This window comes from Balaenoptera borealis, assembly GCF_965194805.1.
Source record: "Balaenoptera borealis genome assembly, chromosome: 15".
In the NCBI taxonomy this organism is placed as follows: domain Eukaryota; kingdom Metazoa; phylum Chordata; class Mammalia; order Artiodactyla; family Balaenopteridae; genus Balaenoptera; species Balaenoptera borealis.
The window spans coordinates 12,964,613-12,985,012 of NC_138871.1; the positions used below are offsets into that span (position 1 = coordinate 12,964,613).

Sequence of the window (20,400 nt, forward strand, 5' to 3'; positions counted from 1 at the left end):
GTTATACATACATATATATATATATATGTTCTTTTTCAGATTATTTTCCCTTATAAATTATAGCAAGATATTGAGTATAGTTCCCTGTGCTATTATGTACATTCTCATTTGTATCTTGTAAGATGGGTGTAATTATCCTCATTTGACTGATGAGAAAACTGAAGGTTTTCATGGAAGTGAGATTTCACGGAAGAAAGAAGCCAAGCTTCGTGTCCTGTGACATTTGGCCAAATCACCTGATCCCTCAGTTTCCTCGGCTATAAAGTGGGGTGACGGCTGGATTATCTCAATGGCTATGTTGGGTATTTGGTAAGATAGGGCATGTGCCTGGCTTGACACTGGGTCCACCTCCACAGCCCCTGCTCCGGGTTCTGTGCTCTACCCTTATGCTCAGGGACCTCAGGGAGCTCTGAAAACGCAGATCGATGAAGACAGATGGGGTGGCTGCTGGCATCCAGGCGTGTTCTGCCCCAGGAATAACTAGGCGAGGAGCTAAGAGTCTTCTGCTGAGAATATTGAAATATCTGTTGACCCATAGCAGGCTTCTCCTGGGTCCGCTGGTCAGACAGTCCAGTCTAGCTTCAGGACTGGGAAGGCATGGGGCGGGGGCCGAGGGGGGCACCTAACCCAGTCTGGACCTCCCACCATCCTGCTCTTCCCAAAGACGACTCTGATTGGTCGAGAGTAGAATTCAGTGGGCAAAGTTGTGGGCCATCCTTGGGAATGTCTGCCCAGGTAACTTCACCTGACATGGCCAGGGGCGGAGAGCTTCCCTGGCTGAAGGTGGACGCACAAGGTCGCCTGGAGCCTGACGCTGCTGGAGGCCAGAGGCTGGTGAGCAGCTGCTGAAATGCCCAGAGGTCAGGCACCTCACTCCTGTGTCTCCCCTTGGAAAGCCCCGGTCTCCACCATTCATCCCTTCAATGTTTATCGAGTACCTGCTATGTGCCAGGTGCCAGGAGCCACCAAGGTAAATAAAATACTCTCAGGGATAAATAAGACAGTAACAATTCTAAAGAGAATAAAAATGAAAAATATCTTACAATTATTGAGCCTTCGCTGTTTGCCAGGCTCTAGGTGTTCATTCATGGAATTCCCACAGCACTTCTCTAAGGGATGGAGGAATGAAGGGACTTGGGAACCCAAATTGCTGGGGACAGGAGATTATCAAGACAGGCTTTTTGGAAGAGACAGAAATGCAGCTGGGGGAAAACAGAAGGGCTTTCTAGCAGACAGACAGCAAGTGCAAAGGCACAGAAGTGGGAAGTGTGTGTGTGTGTGTGTGTGTGTGTGTGTGTGTGTGTGTGTGTGTGTGTTGGAAAGGTTGATGCCACATACGAAGGGCCTTTGCAGTGGCAACCCCATAGGGGCGGTTATGCAGGGAGATGAGAAGTAATCTGTCGTGTGTTCTGATTCCTCTGGGAGGAATACGGGGAGGACCTGCAGGGGGCGCTCCTGGGTGCTAGCTGGATGCTTCTGCAGTGGTCTCTGGACAGAGGGCCAGCTCAGAGATTTATGAGGCAGGATCTTGGGACTCTAGTGGCTGTTGCCGAGACAGAGACCAGTTTATCAGCCTTCGGGCCTCTCTGTGGGAAGATGGGGCAAGCACCTCAAATGCAGCCTGTTGGGGGTCTCATCCTCCTCTCTTGAGCAGTTCCCTCCTGGGCTCCCCTCCACTGTCCTCTCCTGCTCCAAGGGACCCAGGGCCCAGCTAGCCTTCTTGCCCTGTCCACTCCCGAGGTGCTGTCCAGGCCTGTCTGGGTGATCCATTTTCTATCTTAGGCACAGCCACTCACACCCCTTGTAAGGCTGAGATAAAGGCTATGACCTCCTGAACGCCTCGGATTAAGAACTCCTGAAAGACCACTCGCATTGGCCCATCTTCTTGGTCCAGGCAGTTATTCACACCAATGGGTGGTTTATCAAGGAAATTTGGACATAAAGGGGCAAGACAACTATGGTATTAAGGGGCTTTCCATCATTTATTCAGAAAAAAGAATGACATATGACATTCCCAAAATGAAACCTGGGGGTTAGACTCAGATAAATCTGGGATTCACATTCTGGCTTTGCCATGTGTGGCCTTGGGCCGGGCACTTAACCTATTTCCCTGAACCTTTGTTTCTTTATTTGTGTGTGGGGATGAAATAATGCCTGTGATGTGTGCAGCACAGAGCCTGGTGTATGATAAGTGATTGATAAAGGGTAGCTATTGTTATTAATGTTTTTACCTCAACTAAGTCATTTTGTGGAAGTAACTATGTTTTAAAATGGTCAGCTGATCTACCTGACTCAACACTGGAAAGAAAATATTATTTATTAACAAGTATTGAGAAGTAGTGAAATTTCATTCGCAGATACTTTTTTTCTGGACATCTTGGAAGGCATCATGGATAAAAGAGATTCACTAAGGGACCTCTCTGGTGACACAGTGGTTAAGAATCCGCCTGCCAATGCAGGGGACACGGGTTCGAGCCCTGGCCCGGGAAGATCCCACATGCTGTGGAGCAACAAAGCCCACGTGCCACAACTACTGAGCCTGTGCTCTGGAGCCCACGAGCCACAACTACTGAGCCCACGTGCCACAGCTACTGAAGCCCGGAGACCTAGAGCCCGTGCTCCACAACAAGAGAAGCCACCAGAATGAGAAGTCCGCGCAATGCAACAAAGAGTAGTCCCCACTCGCCGCAACTAGAGAAAGCCTGTGCACGTGAAGACCCATCACAGCCAAAAAAATTAAAAATATAAAGAAATAAATTTATTTTAAAAAAAAGGAGATCCACTAAGGATTGTAACAGATAAAGGAGATGGGAACACACAAGCAAGAAAGCATTTTACAACTGATGAAGAGATATAAAGATATGTGAGTCTGTGTGTTTTCTCATATTCATGCATTTGTATATTTTTAAGATTCCACTTATGATAACATACGGTATTTGTTTTTCTCTGTCTGACTTATTTCACTAAGCATAATACCCTCCAGGTCCATCCATGTTTTGCAAATGGCAAATTTCATTCTTTTCTATGGCTGAGTAATATTCCATTGTATCCATATACACACAAACCACACAGACATAGGGAACAAACCAGTGGCTACCCGTGAGGAGAGGAAAGGGGGAGTGGCAAGAGGCAGGAGTAAAGGATTAAGAGGTACAAACTATTAGGTATAAAATAAGTGAGCTACAAGGATGTAATGTACAGCACAAGGAGTATAGCCAACATTGTATAATAACTTTAAATGGAGTCTAATCTATAAAAATATTGAATCACTATGCTGTACACCTGAAATCAACTATAATATTGTAGATCAACTATACTTCAATAAAGAGATAAAGATCATTTGCAAAACTGTTCAACCTCACCATAGATCAAAAAGGCTATACTATCAAACAGACTTTTTTTCTTTCTTTCTTTCAGTCTTCCTCTCTCTTTCTTTCCTCCTTTCCTTCTTTTCTTTCCCTTTCTTCCTTCCTCTTTCTTTTTTTTCTCTCTTTTATTCTTTCTGTCATTCTTTTTTTCATTCTTTCTTTTTCTTTCTTAATGAGAATAGCGAGGATGACAAGAATATTATAAATTAGATACACTTATAAATGGCTAGGGGTGCATCCCTCTTTTTTCCTTCTTTCCTTTCTTTTCTTCCTTTTCCTCCACCTTCCCTCCCTTCCTTTCTGATCTAATGTTTTATAATGGAAAAGTTCAAACATAAAAGTAGAGAGAGTAGGATAATGAACTTCCACACACCCATCACCCAGGTCAACTTTTATTTTGTCACTAAAATTGTTTCACTGATTATTCTTCATCCTACTAATGCTGTTTCTTTTGCTAGAATATTTTAAAGTAAATTTTAGATATCATCGCTCCTGTAAATATTTCAAAACGAAGTATCTCTAACATAATCAAAATGCCATGATCACACCTAACAAAATTAGTAATGATCCCTTAATATTAAAAATACCCCTTTTTAGACATGGAGAACAAACTTGTGGTTGTCAAGAGGATGGGGGAGTGGGGAAGGATGGATTGGGAGTCTGGGATTAGCAGTGCAAACTATTATATATAGGATGGATGAACAGCCAGGTCCTACTGTATAGCACAGGGAACTATATTCAGTATCCTGTGATAAACCATAATGGAAAAGAATATGAAAAAGGATGTATATATATATGTGTAATGGAATTACTTTGCTGTACAGCGGAAATTAGCACAACATTGTAATCAACTAAACTTCAATAAAATTTTTAAAATACACCTGTTTAGAAAGTGGTTCGGTAATATGTATCAAGAACATATTCATACACTTTGACCCAGTAGCTTTATCTCTCTTTTTCTACCTAATTGGAGAAAAAAGTTTATTCTGCAGCCTTATTTGTAAGAGAAAATACATCATTGGAAACTTGGATGTTAAACAATAGTAATTATGGTATGTTCATTCAATAATATTTATAAGGTTTTAAGGTTGAGTAGCAATGTTTATAGTTAATGCAACAATTACGTATTCAGTGTGAGATTTGTAAATATGCATATAAATAAGTAAAATATACATATAAAAGATCTCACTGAGCACGAACTATATCATGGGCGCTGTGTTCACTCAAAGATATGATCATTATTAATACTTCTTACAGATGAGGAAATTGCTGTTCAGAGAGATGAAATAACTTTCTAGAATACCCCTCACCTGGTAAGTTGTAAATGTAGGTGTGGGTGGAACTCCAGTTTTGTCTGACTCCACAGCCCAAGAATTTAACTGTTACCCTGCCACCCTGGGCATCAAAATGTCAACAGAAGTTGTCACTGACTGAACAGCGAGATTATACGCAGTTTCTTTTTCTTCTTCACACCTTTCTTCACGTTACAACATTTTCTAATGCAGGTATTATGAATTTTATATTAGAGAAAAATACATTCAGATTACACATTTAAATGTTTATATTTAAAACTCAAGAGAGAACGTATTTGAAGCATGTGCTAGATAAAGGGTTATTGTGGCCAATGTGCAGAAAGCTCCTATAAATTGATGAGAAAAAAGATAACTCAAGGGAGAAAGATCCAAGAGCTAATGATATAAAAAAGATCCTTTACCTCACTAGTAGCCAAATTAAAACCATGATGAGATACCATTTTCCATCTTGTCAAACTGGCAAAAATTTTAAAGATCCGTAATATCCATATGCTGGTGAGGAGATGGGAGACGAGGCACTCTTACTCAGTGCTGATAGGAAGGGGGCTGTTCTGGGGGTATCTAGTAACACTACATACCCATATGGTTTGACCCAGAAATCCCACTTGTATGATCCTGCCTTACAGAAATCAAAGCATCATTTGTAAAGATATATGTTCACGAATAGTTATTGCAGCATTATTTGTTGGGAGGAAATTGGAAAAGCATGACTATCCATCAATAAGAAAATAGTTTAATAAATAAAATCCATCAATTCAATGGAATATCAGGCAGTCATTAAAAATAATTAGATCTATAAGTAATGATGTGTGAAAAGGAAGATGCAGAGTATTGCATATAACGTCACTACTCAAGCGTGAACTATCTCCTAGCAGCACTGGCTTCACCTGGGAGCTCGTTGGAGACGCAGATCTCCTCCCCATCCTTGACTTAACAAGAATCTGCATTGTAACACGATTCCCTACGGAAGCACTGGTGTTTAGCGTGATCCTATAAAGGGAAAGCTTTCTCATGTATCGTGGCAAAAATGGTAATCATCTACCAAAATCCAATCTTTCCTTCTGCACTAACTTCTCACTTTTAGCTAGGCGCGTGGCCACCCAGGATAAAGATGACATTTCCCAGCCTTCCTTGTAGTTGGGTGGGACCATGTGGCTGAGCTCTGGCCAAGAGGAAGACTGGAAGTGAAGGGTATCATTTCTGCATTGCTCCCCTAAAAGGGAAATGACCTGAATCCCCCTGGTTGTTTCTCCCTTTCTGCTAACTAAAAAATATCAATAATGGAGTCAGTCACTGTATGAGTCCGTTCAGCTGCCATAACAAAATACCACAGGCTGGGTGACTGAAACAACAGAAATTTATTTTCTCACAGTTCTGGAGGCTGGGAGGTTCAAGATTAAGGTCTGGCAGGGTTTGGTTTCTGGTGAGACCTCTTTTCATGGCTTGCAGGCTACCTTTTTGCTATGTCCTCATATAGCCTTTCCTTGGAGTGTGTGTGTGTGTGTGTGTGTGTGTGTGTGTGTGTGTGCGTGTGTGTGTGTGTAGAGCTCTCTTTCTCTTCCTCTTTTTAGAAGGCCATCAATCCTATTCGATTAGGGCCCCACCCTTATGACCTCATTTAACTTTAATTACCTCCTAAAGGCCCCATGTCCAAATACAATCATATTGGGGGTTAGGGTTTCAACATATGAATTTGGGTGTGGGACACAATTTAGTCCATAGCAGCCACCTTGGACACAGAGCTGGAAGCCACTGCAAAGAATGCCCATCCCCCTTCTCACCTGCCTACCTCTGAACTGTTAGATGGGAGAGAAACTTGCATGTTGTTCAAGTCTCTGTATTTTGGTTCCCTTTGTTACAGCAGCTTAGCCTGTTTCTTAACTGACTCATACATTGTGTGTTCACCAAGGTCCACTGAGCAAGAAGAAAAATATGAAATGATGCCCTCTAAATGGTTACCATTGATTGTGACAAGGGTGAGAGTGGTGAATAAATTAAGAGTATTGAGGTGAAAAGTTATCCAATAGCATTTCAAGTTTTACAAGCACACCTAACATTCAGATGACTATGCAAAACATGATTTTTCCCATTTTGTAAGTAAATGACTAAAACAGTAAGACTCCTTACAGCAGGGCTCTTAAAATGAAACATCACACATATTCTGGCCCTCCATACATACTAGTTTTCCTTCTTCCCTCCCTCCCCTTCTCCTCCTATGGTGGGGATGCTGCCCCCCGGGGCAGGTCAGGGAGTAAGGTCGGACAAGCACAGTCCCGGTGCTGCTGCAACATCTTTCCAGAGTTTTATTTTTAGTTCTCCAATCTGTACTCCAAGGGTGGAGCAGGGATTTCCTTGTGAGAGGGAGGAATTTCCACAGTGCCCTTGGAAGATGTTCTCAGCCTACCTACTGGTAAAATGGCATCAAGGGTCCCCATTGGTTCAAGATGGAGACCTTGACTGTACAGTGATAAGGACAGGCACAGCCAAGCAGTAGAAAGTAGCCTTTGCTCACCTCTGCAGCAGGCTGGCGCTCGGGCTCCAAAAGGCAGGGGAAGTCGGTACTCTGGTGAATCTGGTTGGCATCGCCGTGGGCCAGGTACAGGGTGTGGGAAGCTGGGTACACGGAAGGACAGATGTTGACAAACCTGCATTCATCCTCCGCTGGAGCCACATGGTCCTGTGGTGGGAAGAAGCCGGGTTGCCCCAGGTCTTTGGCGGTCATGTCGGGTCATTTGAAGGCAGGGTATACATCTCCTAGCTTGGGATTGGGGCTGGGGGTAGGCCTGTAAAACTCTTTGTTCTGGAGTTGGGTATCCAGCTTTGCTTGCTGTGGAAACAAATCATACATGAAGGGAGGGCTGAGAGAGGTGACAATGGAGCGTCTTCCTTAGAAGTATCCAAGACAGAGCACACTTTTTTAAATTGGGTTGGCCAAAAAGTTCATTCATGCTTTTCTGTAGGATGTTACAGAAAAACCTAAACGAACTTTTTGGCCAACCCAATATTTTTCAGAAACTTAATAGTTTTTGAATGGTAATATGTACAACAGAGAGATATACTGAAATAGTACAAAAGGGTTTATAGTGAAAAGTAAGTCAATTTCCTACTCTCCTCCTCTCTCTGTTCCCATCTCCAGAGGCAACCACTGCTGTCAGTGTGTTTTGTATCTTTCTAGAAATATTTTATGTACATATAAACATATATATATATATGTTTATGTATATCCGCACCCCTTCAGTTTGTACACCAGTGATACGTGTTATATAATTCGACTCTGCACTTTGCTTCTCCTAAATAATGTATCTCAGAAACTGTTCCACTTTTGTTTGTGTAGATCTTATTAATTTTAGTGGGGCTACCTCAAGATAGGAAAAGATTTCTTAAACAAGTCTTAAGGGACTTCCCTGGTGTCACAGTGGTTAGGAATCTGCCTGCCAATGCAGGGGACACAGGTTCGATCCCTGGTCCAGGAAGATCCCACATGCTGCAGAGCAACTAAGCCCGTGTGCCACAACTACTGAGCCTGCGCTCTAGAGGCTGTGAGCCACAACTACTGAAGCCCACGTGCCTAGAGCCCATGCTCCACAACAAGAGAAGCCACCGCAATGAGAAGCACGCACACCACAATGAAGAGGAGGCCCCGCTCGCGGCAACTAGAGAAAGCCCGTGCACACCAACGAAGACCCAATGCAGCCAAAAATTTAAAAACTTTAAAAAAAAAGAGTTAAAAAGAGCAAATGATACAGGAAAGGACTGATACATCTGGCTATATTAAAATAAGAATTTCTATTCAGTGAAAGAAAGTGAAAAGACAAGCCACAGACTGGAATTTTGCCACTTATATAACTGACAAATGAAAACTGTCCAGAATATTTAAAGAACTCTTACGAATTAATAAGAAAAAGACAAGCAACCCAATCGAAAAATGGGCAAAAGACAAACAGAATAATTACTATCCATGAACAAATGAAAAGATGCTGAACCTCATTAATTATCAGTGAAATGAAAATTATGACCACAAGAAAATATTATTTCAAACCCACCATGTCAGCAAAAATGAAAAGGTCTGACAGTACCAAGGACTGGCAAGATTGGAGAGCTACAGGACTGTGCTGGTGCGAACCGTGATGCACCCACTTTGGAAAATAGTAATGTCACCTACGAAGAGCAATTCTACTCCCAGGATGGGTAGACTCCTGCATGGGAGGTTGTGCCTCATCTCCACCGCAGCATTTGGGGGTGGCGGAACTAACAAAAAAAAGTCAAGAACCCCAATGTCCACCGACAGGAGAGGGGAAAAATATGTCGCGGCATCTTCATGCAATACAATAATATACAGCAGAAAACGAATAACAACGTGCCATAATGTTCAGCAAAACAACAAAAGTCACAGAAGAGGACAAATAAGATGATCCAATACGTAATAAAGTTCAAAAAAGGCAACCCTAAATAATTTATTTAAAGAGATACATACATACAGGGTAAAACCATTTTAACACACACACACACACACACACACACACACACACACACACACACATACACGGGAGTGTTTAACCCAAAACTCAGAAGTGGAAGTGGGGGAGGGGTATGAACAGGGAGGGGCAGACGGGGCTCTAATGTGTTGTGTTTTAAGCTGGCTGATAATAGAGACACTGGCGTTTATCGATGTCATTTAAACTGTAAATGTTTATTATTTACTCTCTTTTGTATGCATGACTTATACTTGATATATATTTTTTAAATGTGCACACACATACACATAAAAGACCTATTTAGATCTCCTGGCTTTGGATATTGTTCTCAATAAGGGCCTCCAATGTCCAGACTCATAATAAAAATGGAAAAAAGGATGATTTCAGTGGGCAATTCAACGGAAGACAGGACTGAGTGACTTACCTCTTCCAGTGTGACGCTGGCATATTTGTGTTTCCCGTAGAGTTTGTAGTCGACCATGTAGGAGCTCTGATGTATGTCTAAATCCACAGGCGCCTAAAGGGTAAGGAAGAGCGCAAAACAAGGGAGCCCATCCTGTCATTCTTCCACTTAAAGGCTTTCAATGGCTTCTCATTGTAGGACAAAGGCTAATTTGGGGGCCTACAGACAACAAGGACCTGATCTGGTTTCTACTCACCTTTACCATTTCATCCGCCTTGGCCCACCTCCACGCCCATTACTCCAGCCTCACTACTTTCGACTCTTCCCAGGTGCCTGGCACATGCTCTCACCTCCTGCTGGTAACGCGAGCCATCTTCTTCACCCGCTGGCAAACTCTTACGCATCCTCTAAAACCCATATTAAATCCCTCCTCCCAAACATTTCTCCCACCCTTTTATTCTCCGCCTCCCAACAATTAAACTCTTCCTCCTCTGCTTCTACAGCACATTTTACAACCCTCACTACAGTGGTTATCATTAACTTAATGAAGGACACTAGATTAATAATAATTAATAATAATTAATTAATAATCTTAGGCATCTCTGCAGCCTCAAAGCCTAGCACACTTCCTGACACACCGAGGTTGCCTAATAAATGCACGCTGAGTAAATAAATGAAGCCCCAGAAAACTGTAAACCCTTAGCTTTCTTCCGCTTGTTTGAAAAAAACAAAAAACAAAAAAACCCACCGTATTCCAGGATGATGGCCAGAGGGAGTCCCAAGGAGCCTGGCCCTCCCTGGGGCTGTTTGCCAAAGCTGCCCAACCTTGAGATGGTCACAACACTCGCCTGTCCAGGGTACACCGCACCTGCCATAGCAGTTGACCTAGACACAGACAAGTTGGTTAGCCCCGCTTCTGCCACCAGCAGAGAAAACAGCCACTGTCCCTAAAGCTCCGTCAACCAAGCACATTACTGAATCACCAGGGGTTGGTCGTGGCAGCAGGGATAAATGGGCTGGTAGACAGGGGTCCTGGGACAAAGGGGCTGGAGCAGGACTCAGACGGAATTACAGCTATTGAGAACATCAGATTTACCACTCGAGCAGAGGTGGATCTGATAGCAGGGCAAATGGTGTGCTGGTAAATGCTTCACAATCACCTTTTGGGGGGCAAATAAACCCCAGTTTATAGCCTTTTGCCAACTTCTGCTAAACTGCTCACACCCTGGCCCACTTCGAGCTATCAGTATAATGTCGTTGACGCCGAGTTGTGAAGATGTGCAGGGAATGGGCTCCCAGAGCCGGGGTGAGCTGACTGCAGCACATAGGTCCCCAGGAGCCAGGGCTCTGAACAGCCCTGAGGAAGCAAGGTTCAGCCCTGGGACTTAGAGTCGCCCTAAAGCAGAAGCACATACCATGTTCCTAGTGGAGATGGAGGCGATCCAGGGTGAAGAGAACTGTGAGGCTCTGCATTCTCAGTTAACAATAGCAGCGTGTGGGTCCAACTCTGCCCCTGGCCCCCCCTAACCCTGAAGTCTTAGTGGGGACGCCTTTCTGACTGGGCTTGGGGAATCTCTGTGAGCCCACCCCATCTTGTGGCTCTCTAGGTTCTGGATCGGTGCTTCATTTCATTCCCATGCAACCCTGCCCTAAACCCCACTCCCTTTAGGGGCTGTGGACCAAGAGGGTGGTTGGCAGACCTCAGATGGCCCCTGTATCCCTTCCTTTTCGTGCATAGACAGCGCCTGTCCCGGGTTGGGGACCAGCTTCAGTGCCATCAGCACCTACCCTTCCTCCTGCCAAGAGGACCATGATGCTTCAGCCCTTCCATCTCCGAGTGCCCCCGCCACCTGGAGAGTCCTGTTGCTGTGTCCCATAGCCACAGCTGTCCGTGAGGTGAACCCTGACCTACATAATGCAGGCTATTTTGGTCGCAGTCCTTGGGCACCGTGACGGGGTGACTGGCCAACCTTCTGCGTGTCCGTGCCCCACCCTCTCTCACAGGAAGCTGCTGGTGTCCCAGCACACCTGAGCCAACATGAAGCCTGGCAGCCTCGGAAGGTACCGGGAGGCAGGGCTTTCCAATGCTCTACCGAATCGGTCTATTTACAGGAGAAGGGGGTAAACAGAACCCCACGGGGGTTATGACATCAGACTGTGTGTGACTGAATCCACCTCATACCATAGCCCCTCCAAACGTCTGTTGCCTGAAAGGCTGGCTTATCCCTCCTCTGTCTGTCAAAATTCCACCCTCCTTCACACTCATTTGGATGGCTGTAATCCAAAACAGAAACTAACAGGTGTAGACAAGGCTGTGGAGAAACTAGAATGGTTGTGCATGGCTGGTGGGAATGTAAAATGGTGCAGCCGCTGTAGAAAAGAGTGATGGTTCCTCCAAAAATTAAGCAGAGATTTGCCATAGGATCCTGCAATGCCACTTCTGGGTATATACCCAAAAGAATTGAGAGCAGGGATTCAAACAGATATTTGCACACCCATGTTTCTAGCAGCATTATTCACAATAGCCAAAGGATGGCAACAACCCAATTGTCCATCAGTGGATGAGTGGATAAGGAAATTGTGATATATACATACAGTGGAATATTATTCAGCCTTCAAAAGGAAGGAAATTCTGGCACATGTTACAACATGGATGAACCTTGAAAACATTAAGTTAAGTGAAATAAGCTAGACCATAAAGGACAAGTATTGTATGATTCCACTTATATAAAATACCTGGGTCATCAAATTCATAGACACAGAAAGTAGAATGGTGGTTGCCAGGGGGCTGGGAGGAACGGGTATCGAGTTTCAGTTTGGGAAGAGGAAAAAGTTCTGGAAATGGATAGTGGTGATGATTGCACAACACTGTGAAAGTACTTAATGGCACTAAATAGTACACTGAAAATGGTTAAAATGATCAATTTTATATATATCTACCATTTGCATAAATGTTAATACATTTACCACACACACACACACAAATTCCACTCTAAGGGCCACCTCTTCCACAAAGCTTTCCTTAGTTTCTCACTAGATGCCACCATAGACTCCTTTCATTTACCCAACCAATATCTATTGAGCACTTGTTTTGTGTTGAGCACTGTTCTGAACCTTGCAGTTTCAACAGTAAACAAAACAGATGGAAATTCCTGCTTGCACAGGGCTTACATTCTGGTGCCAACAAAACACAGAATAAACAAAGTAATAAGCATTTCGGCCTCTATTAGATCCAGCAAAGAAGCAAGATGAGTGTGGGAGAATGACTGAGGCACTTCAGATAGGGGGGTCTAAGAAGGAGGGAGACACTAGAGCAGAGCTCTAAGTGTAGAAAGAACCAGCCATGCAAAGATCTGGATGAAAGGGCTTCCCAGCACAGGGGTCAGGAGGGCAAAGCCTGTAAGATAGGAACAACATGGAACAAGAAGAGCCAAGGAAAGTAGTGGGTGAGGGCACGAAGCCAAGAGAGGGAGCCGGTTGTGCATCTCTGACTTTTGCTTCTTTCATGCCAATTTCCCTTTAGAAAACTGTTTCTCTCCCCTTTAGGAATCATGTAGTTTGTGTGGTCTGATCCTACCCCAGCTCTAAATGGGCATGTTGTCCCCAGAATATTCCATCCTCTAGGCCACCACAATTGATTCAGAGAGAAGCTCATGACCCAAGGTGGGCTCGTGAGCGTCATCCCCAGCTCTTGGGAATGAGGCTCTCTCTTTCTGAGATAGCGGGCATGGGAGCCTGGAGCTGCCTGAGGTCATCTTTGCCACCATGTGGAGGGAGACTCGCTGAGAATAAAATCAGCAGAGCAAGGATAATCCAAGAGATGGAGACAGAGAGTGACTGCCTCATGAGGGCACCGAGCCCCTGGATACAACCATGCCTGAAGCTGGACTACATCTAGGTTTTGCAGTTTATGTGAGCCGATATATTCCTTACAGCTGAAGTAGTCCCAACAAATTCAAGGTTGGAGAGTTAAAGTAGTTATTTCTTCTAACAAACTGTGGGATCCTTGAGGCAAAGAACTGGGTCCTACCTTTTATCCCTCAGTGCCCTGTCACTTAAGTGTAGGGATTTGAGACATGCTTGTGAATTTAATAAAACTGGCAAAGAACAGGGTAAAGAATAGGATGGCTGTAGAGATGGATAGCTAGATTATAACGTGATTTTTGTGCATCAAGGATATATTTTTCAGGACAATATTACCAAGTAGGTTTTGGAGTCCTGACTTCAAGTCCTGATACTTTCTATCCTCATGTCCTTGGGTAAATCATGTAAGTTCAACAGGAGCCAGTTGGATCATCTGTAATTCAGGGAGGTAATATCTGCCTGAAATGAATGTAGGAAGTCAAACGGATATAGTTGGTGTTCTTCATACTAATATTCACCCATATTTTCTGAGTTTCTGCTCTATGCCAGACACTGTGCAAGGTCCTGCGATTATAGTAGTGAAATAAAACAGAACAGTCTCTGCCTTTACAAAGTTACAGCATAATGATAGACAAGTATATTTACAATCAAGTGAGTCTTTAATTACAATTGTGAAGGAGAAATACGGGATGCAGGGACCTAATCCAGTCTTGGGGGCTGGTTAGGGAGGACTTGCCTTAAGTAGTGACATCCTAAGGGTTCCTAAAGAAGAAGGAGAATTCTCAGGCCTGTGTCACCGCCGTAAGGTTGAAGGGAGACTGGTCTTGTGGGGGAAGGAGGCTGTCCTGCTACAGCACAGTGAGGTCATACATGTGCAGGTCCAGGCTGGAGAGGATGGTGGGGCTTCGGCTGCTGGGGTACAGGAGGGCAGTTGCTTTAATCCTGAGACTTATGGGAGGTACCGGGGGGATCGAGCGGACGGATGATGCAATGGGATGGGCATGTCAAAAAGATCTCTGGTGGACCCTGGCCCGCGGGGAGGGGAAGAGGGGACACGTGGAGATGAGTTCGCAGACCACTGGATGATGATGGTGGCTGGGACAGGTTGGAGGAGATGGTGGTAGATCCTGAGAAGAGTGGGTAGATTCAAGAGGCACTTTGTACACCTAAAACGAACACAACATTGTAAATCAACTATACTCCAATTTAAAAAAAAAGAGGCATTTTGGAAATAAACTCTTTAGGATTTAACCGTTATTAGGAAGTGACAGGCAATACAGAGATATTGTATACAAAGATACAGAGGTATCTCTGATACCTTTGAGAGGTATCAAAGATGAGTCCCAGAGTGTTGGAGTGAGTCTTTGGGGGTTGATGGTCCTTTGATGAGATGGGAAAGGCTGGAGGAGGAGTCGATCTGGTGAGTAGGACCATCGTATTGCAGTTGTGCAGCCTGTGTGGCATCCAAGAGGCTACAACGATGTATAGCTCAGGAGAGAAAGCTCTGGATGTGTGACACACACTCTGAAATTGCTGGTGATATAGGTGGTATCTGAAGCTTATAGAGACAATTTATCGTATTCAGGGACCACACAGCCCTGGGATGTGACACTGCCCTAAGAAGCATCCCGCTGCCCCCCTAAACAAGTGTCAAGGGCAGCAGGAGGGGAAATTAGGCCAGAAGAGTGGGAAGGGGACAGGGTCCATGCACTCAGTCTTCTTTTGGGTCCCCTATGTTTTCCATGTTCGCTGTGGTCAGGTTTCTGCAGAATCTCTTGGCTTCAGAGTTAATGCGGCAGCATTAATGGAACAACCTGTAGAGCCCAGCCGGGCGCTCAGCTGGGCCACCCACGGTCACTGTTCCGCAGCAGCCAACGTGGGCAAATTCACTCCCAAAGCCTCAGGGTCCCCGTTTCTTCACTGAGAATTGAAATGCTATGTTGTGCTTCAGACTTCCTCCAACTAGACTTCAAATAGTTATGAACTTTTGTAAAGCTTGCACTGAACCGTCACAAAATGTCACATTGTACCAATTTTTAAGTTTTTACAGTGCGATGCACGTTATTTTTCTGCAGTACAAAGCATAGGTAAGTTACCTGTGGTTCTTGCCATCTCAGCAGCACATGAGAGGGCATCTTTTCAACCCTTAAGAAACCAGAAAACAAATCCTTTTTTTTTTTTTTTTTTTTAAGCCTAAATCACATACAAGTGCTGGGTTCAAATTGTGTGGGGGCTAAGATAAACTAAATTCCATAAGAGAAACCAATATGAGTGTATTTCTAAAAGCATGGTTAGGGTGAAGTAAACGTTATTTAAAAAGCACACACAAATAGATTATCTGGACAGGATTCAATAAATAGTGTATACAAAGCACAGGGCACACCAAAGGCTCTCAAAAAATCCTCCCCTCCTTCCTCCGTGAGGATATTCACCTCTACATCTTTATTTTCCTTTCTTTCTTTCTTTTTTTTTTTTTTGAAGTATAGTTGATTTACAATGTTTCAGGTGTACAGCAAAGTGATTCAGTTACACACACACACACACACACACACACATATTCTTTTTCAGATTCTTTTCCATTTTAGGTTATTACAAGATATTGCATATAGTTCCCTGTGCTATACAGTAGGTCCTTGTTGTTTATTTTATATATATTTAGCAGTGTGTATCTGTTAATCCCAAATTCCCAATTTATCCCACCCCCCCCCCCCCTTTCCCTTGGGTAACCATGAATTGTTTTCTGTGTCTGTGAGTCTATTTCTGTTTTGTAAAGTTCATTTGTATCTTTTCTTTTTTTCGATTCCACGTATAAGTGATATCATATGATCTTCGTCTTTCTCTGCCGGATTTACTTCACTTAGTATGATAATCTCTAGGTCCATCCATGTTGCTGCAAATCATCTTTATTTCCTTACTGATAAAATACATATTCACAGATTGGATGGGAAACTAAAGGAGAAAGACATACCCAATGCTCTGGTATGTTGTAGGAGCTTAATTATTGCAACCTTCATTCATCTGAGAGAAGCTCCTCTTGGCTTTCCCTGAAGGGAAAGCTGGGCCCCAAGTTTCTGTCTATGCAAATTCCGCATGTTAATATTGTTAAATCACAGGAGGAAATTCTTGTCCCAAACCAGAAGCCCTCGAGTTCCTCCAGGCTGATATTAAAGGGATTACAATCCATTTCCTTCCTAATTCGGCTAATGCGCTCTGGGAAGCCCTCAGGCCGGGGATTAAAGCATTTACGCCTTTAATTAGGAGCAAACCTTCCCTCAGAGCCTGAAGCACAAACAGCAAGTCGACACTACAAAGGCCTCCTTCTGGAGCGGTGGGGATATTGATCCCCCTCCGGGAGCCGGGAGCCTTGGAGGGCTTAGCAAACGCTGCTTTTCCCAAACGGGGTATCTGAGCCGGGAAGGCCCTCAGCAGAAATAGAAACCCCTTCGCGCAAAGAACAAACAAACAAAAGCAGATCCGCGGAGTTCATCGGAATCGGAAGCATCCTCAGGAGGGGGTGGGGACGCTGGAAGCTCCCACCGCCTGGCTCTTCTAGATTTTCCCTGTGGGCTCACAACCGGGTCATTAGCTTTCAAGTGGACGGCTCTGAAAATTAAGTCGTGTTTGTGCATCAGAGAGGTCTGTCCCCGCATGGATGCCTTCACCAGCCCTCAAAACAGGGTCTCCAAGGGCAGTGCCGTGACCGTCTGCTTCAGAGTCCCCTGGGATGCGCATTAAAACCCAGATTTCTGCTGCCACCTTCTGTGTCAGAATCTCTGGGAGACGGAGCCAACCTGGGAATCTACCTTTTAGCAAGCTTCAAGGGTAATTCTTAGGATTCTCATGCTCCTCTGGAAGGAAATCCCGGCTGGGCTACCCCCCAGCTCTTTGTAGAGGAGAGAGCTGAGGCCCAGAGGCTTCCAGGGACTTGTACAAGGGCAGACGGCCAATCAGCCGGCCTGGGATTGGTACTCAGTGGTAGATGTGCACAGTACATGAGGAAAGATGCCAAAAGAGCCAGGGAAGTTGTTAAACTGGGATAAGAATGCAGGACCTTTGGCTTCATACATGACTGCCTTAGGTGAGCGAGGCATGTATTAGACGCTGTGTGTGTGTGTGTGTGTGTGTGTGTGTGTGTGTGTGTGTTGTGTGTATAGTAGTAGGAAGGGCGTGTCGTTGGAGTGATGATAAAAGATGACAAGCGCAAGGTTCCTGCCGTCTAGCACTTTATAACCTGGTGAGGGGAGGAAAGAGGAAGAATGAAGCAGCACACGTAGGGGTTCAGAGGCAGGACCATCTGGTACCGAGCGGGGCCTGAAGACATGGCAGAGATGTGACCATGGAACCAAGTCTTAAATGAAGAGCCTCCTTTTGCCCAAATCTGGCCCTTCTCTGAAGGTTCAGCCACTCTCTGGCCTCTGGTGGGAACCACTTCCTGCCCGCCCGTGCTTGCCCACATCCCTTTTCTCTGAACGTTTATGACATTCCAGCAGACATCTGTCACTTAATTGATACCATTTCCATTAGCTATGCATTTTTTACTTCCTCAAAAGGTTTGAACTGTCTTTTGCCTCTGGACGTTCTCTGAGCCTTCCAGACTAGACCTGTGGATGCTGGATCCTCCACAACGCTCTTTGGTTGTTTGGGGGATTTTGCAAGGTCAAGTTGGAAGCACAGGCTGGGGCAGGACGCTGAAGGCCTACAGTGCTCAAGAGTGTGGACTTTCAGACGGGAGGCCAAGTGCAAAGAGTTTAAGGGCCAGATGATTTTGCATTTGAACCCAGCTCTACCACTTACGAACCTTGTGTCCTTGGGTAAGTTCCTTATATTCTCCAGTGGTCAGATGGGGGTTGAAAATGCCTGGCTGGCAGGAGAAAGGAGTAAAATGCTGCTCAGCACGATGCCTGACACATAGTACAAACAGGGATGTACTCAACGAATGAGAGTGAGTGTGGAACACGCCACTCAACAGCAACACGATGGAAGGGACTTCTTAAGGAGACCAGCGCGGATGAGCGCGCAGCACAGACAGGGAATGGGACGCAGCACTAGAAATGACGACAGCTGGAGGTTCTACAGTCAGCCAGGCACTTGAGAATTGGCTGGACAGTTGGGGATGCTGGTAATAACAGAGCACGTCCTCTGTGCTCCTTACCGTCCTGACGGCGTCACCGTAACCCTACAACCCAGATCCTTTTTATTCCCCGCCCCCATTCCGTAAATGAGGAAAATGAGGCACAGAAAGGTTAAGTGACTTGCTTAGGGTCTCACGTGGCTAATAAGTGGCAGAGACAGGATTCCAGCCCCAGCTGCCTGGGGCCAGAGTCCACATTCTCCATTACAGGGCCATATGGCCTCTCCACACCTGGAGAGAAAGAGAATGGGGTTCTAAAGAGGGCAGACCTATATGCTGCAGTTCAGGAGATGATCTTCTTTTCAATGTCCTGAAATTGCCCGAGAAAGTGAAAAGCGGCCCCTGGTCTGAAGGCTGGCGCCCACGGCTGGGCTGCGGTGTCCTCCTGTTAAACGTGAATAGTTTCACACAACACACACATTGGACAAGACCCCTGTGACCACAATGGATCAAGACACAAACAAGAGCACTCTGTAATTATGTTTGAACACAGACAAAGCAAGAACATTGGCCAAGACACAAAAATGACCAAACACCTCCATCCTGGCTAATGAGTGACTCCTGTTTTTCAGTCTCAACTTAATCCTCCTGCCTGATAGACAAGAATTATCAAGATACCCAATCACAGGGTTACACCTGCTTCCTGACAGCGTCCAATCTGGAGCGAAGCCCCGCTTCCTTGGACTCTCCCTCAAATCACCTAACACAAGCCCAAATTCTATGATCAATACTTCCTGACACCCCATTCTGACAGCTCCCCCTTGTGTGTCTTCTCCCTCTTTGTAACTGGACACAAACCCAATTTGTCCAATCCCAAGCGGGTTCCTGATGGTCTTTGGATGGAAGTCACTGACAAGTCATTGGAAATCCCAGTGTTTCAGTATCCAAGCTTTTTCCCAGACTGCCTCTCCCAGTCAGAAGCGGGATCTTGGTCAGGCTGTACCATGGTTGGGATTCTCAGAAAGAATCACTATAATCGTCTTTGTGTTTCCCTAATCTCCTCGGTAGAAAAGGGAAAGAATTCTCCATTAAAGTGAGGGTGAAATGTTCATATCAACATCAAAGAATTGTTAGGAAGAGTCAATACTAGAACATGCAGCAATGTCTAGCATGGTGACTAGCAGAAAGAACTCAGACAGCAATTCTTAATTTGTTTAATTTATTGTTATTTCAGCAGCGCTCAAATCATTTAAAAAAATTCATCCAGATTATTGGCTTCTATTCTATTAAAATAAGACTCAAATTATGGGATATAGGTGAAAAATGAGGTATTCAGTGCCCTCATATCATACATTTTCCCCAGTAATGAAGCTTACTATTCTAAGAATTAAATATTATAAAAATCAACCTGTGTAACATTTTTAAAAAATTGTCTTATGTTTAACACAGGATTAGGCATTTCTCAGAATACAAATACACAAATGACTAATCAACACATCACTGCAAATCAAAGGAACGCAAATAAACATGAAATTTTCTACCTATCAGAGTGCCAAAAACAGTTTTAAGTATAATCTCCAGTAGTGGCATGAGGAAACAGGCACTTCTTCATACACTATCGTCATGGGTATAAACTGCCATAACTTTTTCGAAGGCTATTAGAGGTACCTACCAAAAGTTTAAATGGCCATACCCTTTGACCTAGCAATTACACTTCTAGATGTTGATCTCACATCAATGATCACTCAGATGTGCCAAGGTAGGCATGGCTTGGTTCATTATGGAATTGCTTGAAATGGCAAAAACCTGCAACAAATGAAATCTACATTGGCAGGGACTGATTAAATAAATATGGATAAATCCACATTGAAATACTAGTATGTCTTTAAAGGAAATATGACAGACC

The 20,400-nt window shown here is 44.4% G+C and overlaps 1 protein-coding gene across 1 annotated transcript; it reads right to left on the bottom strand.

The window, feature by feature from the left end:
- Positions 1 to 3,376: 3,376 nt before the first annotated feature.
- Positions 3,377 to 9,667, bottom strand: SPMIP9 (sperm microtubule inner protein 9). Its single transcript, XM_082357905.1, is given in 3 exon segments — positions 3,377 to 7,409; positions 7,413 to 7,508; positions 9,581 to 9,667. Coding segments are annotated over 3 exon segments (477 nt in total). The 5' UTR covers positions 9,638 to 9,667; the 3' UTR covers positions 3,377 to 7,085.
- Positions 9,668 to 20,400: the final 10,733 nt, after the last annotated feature.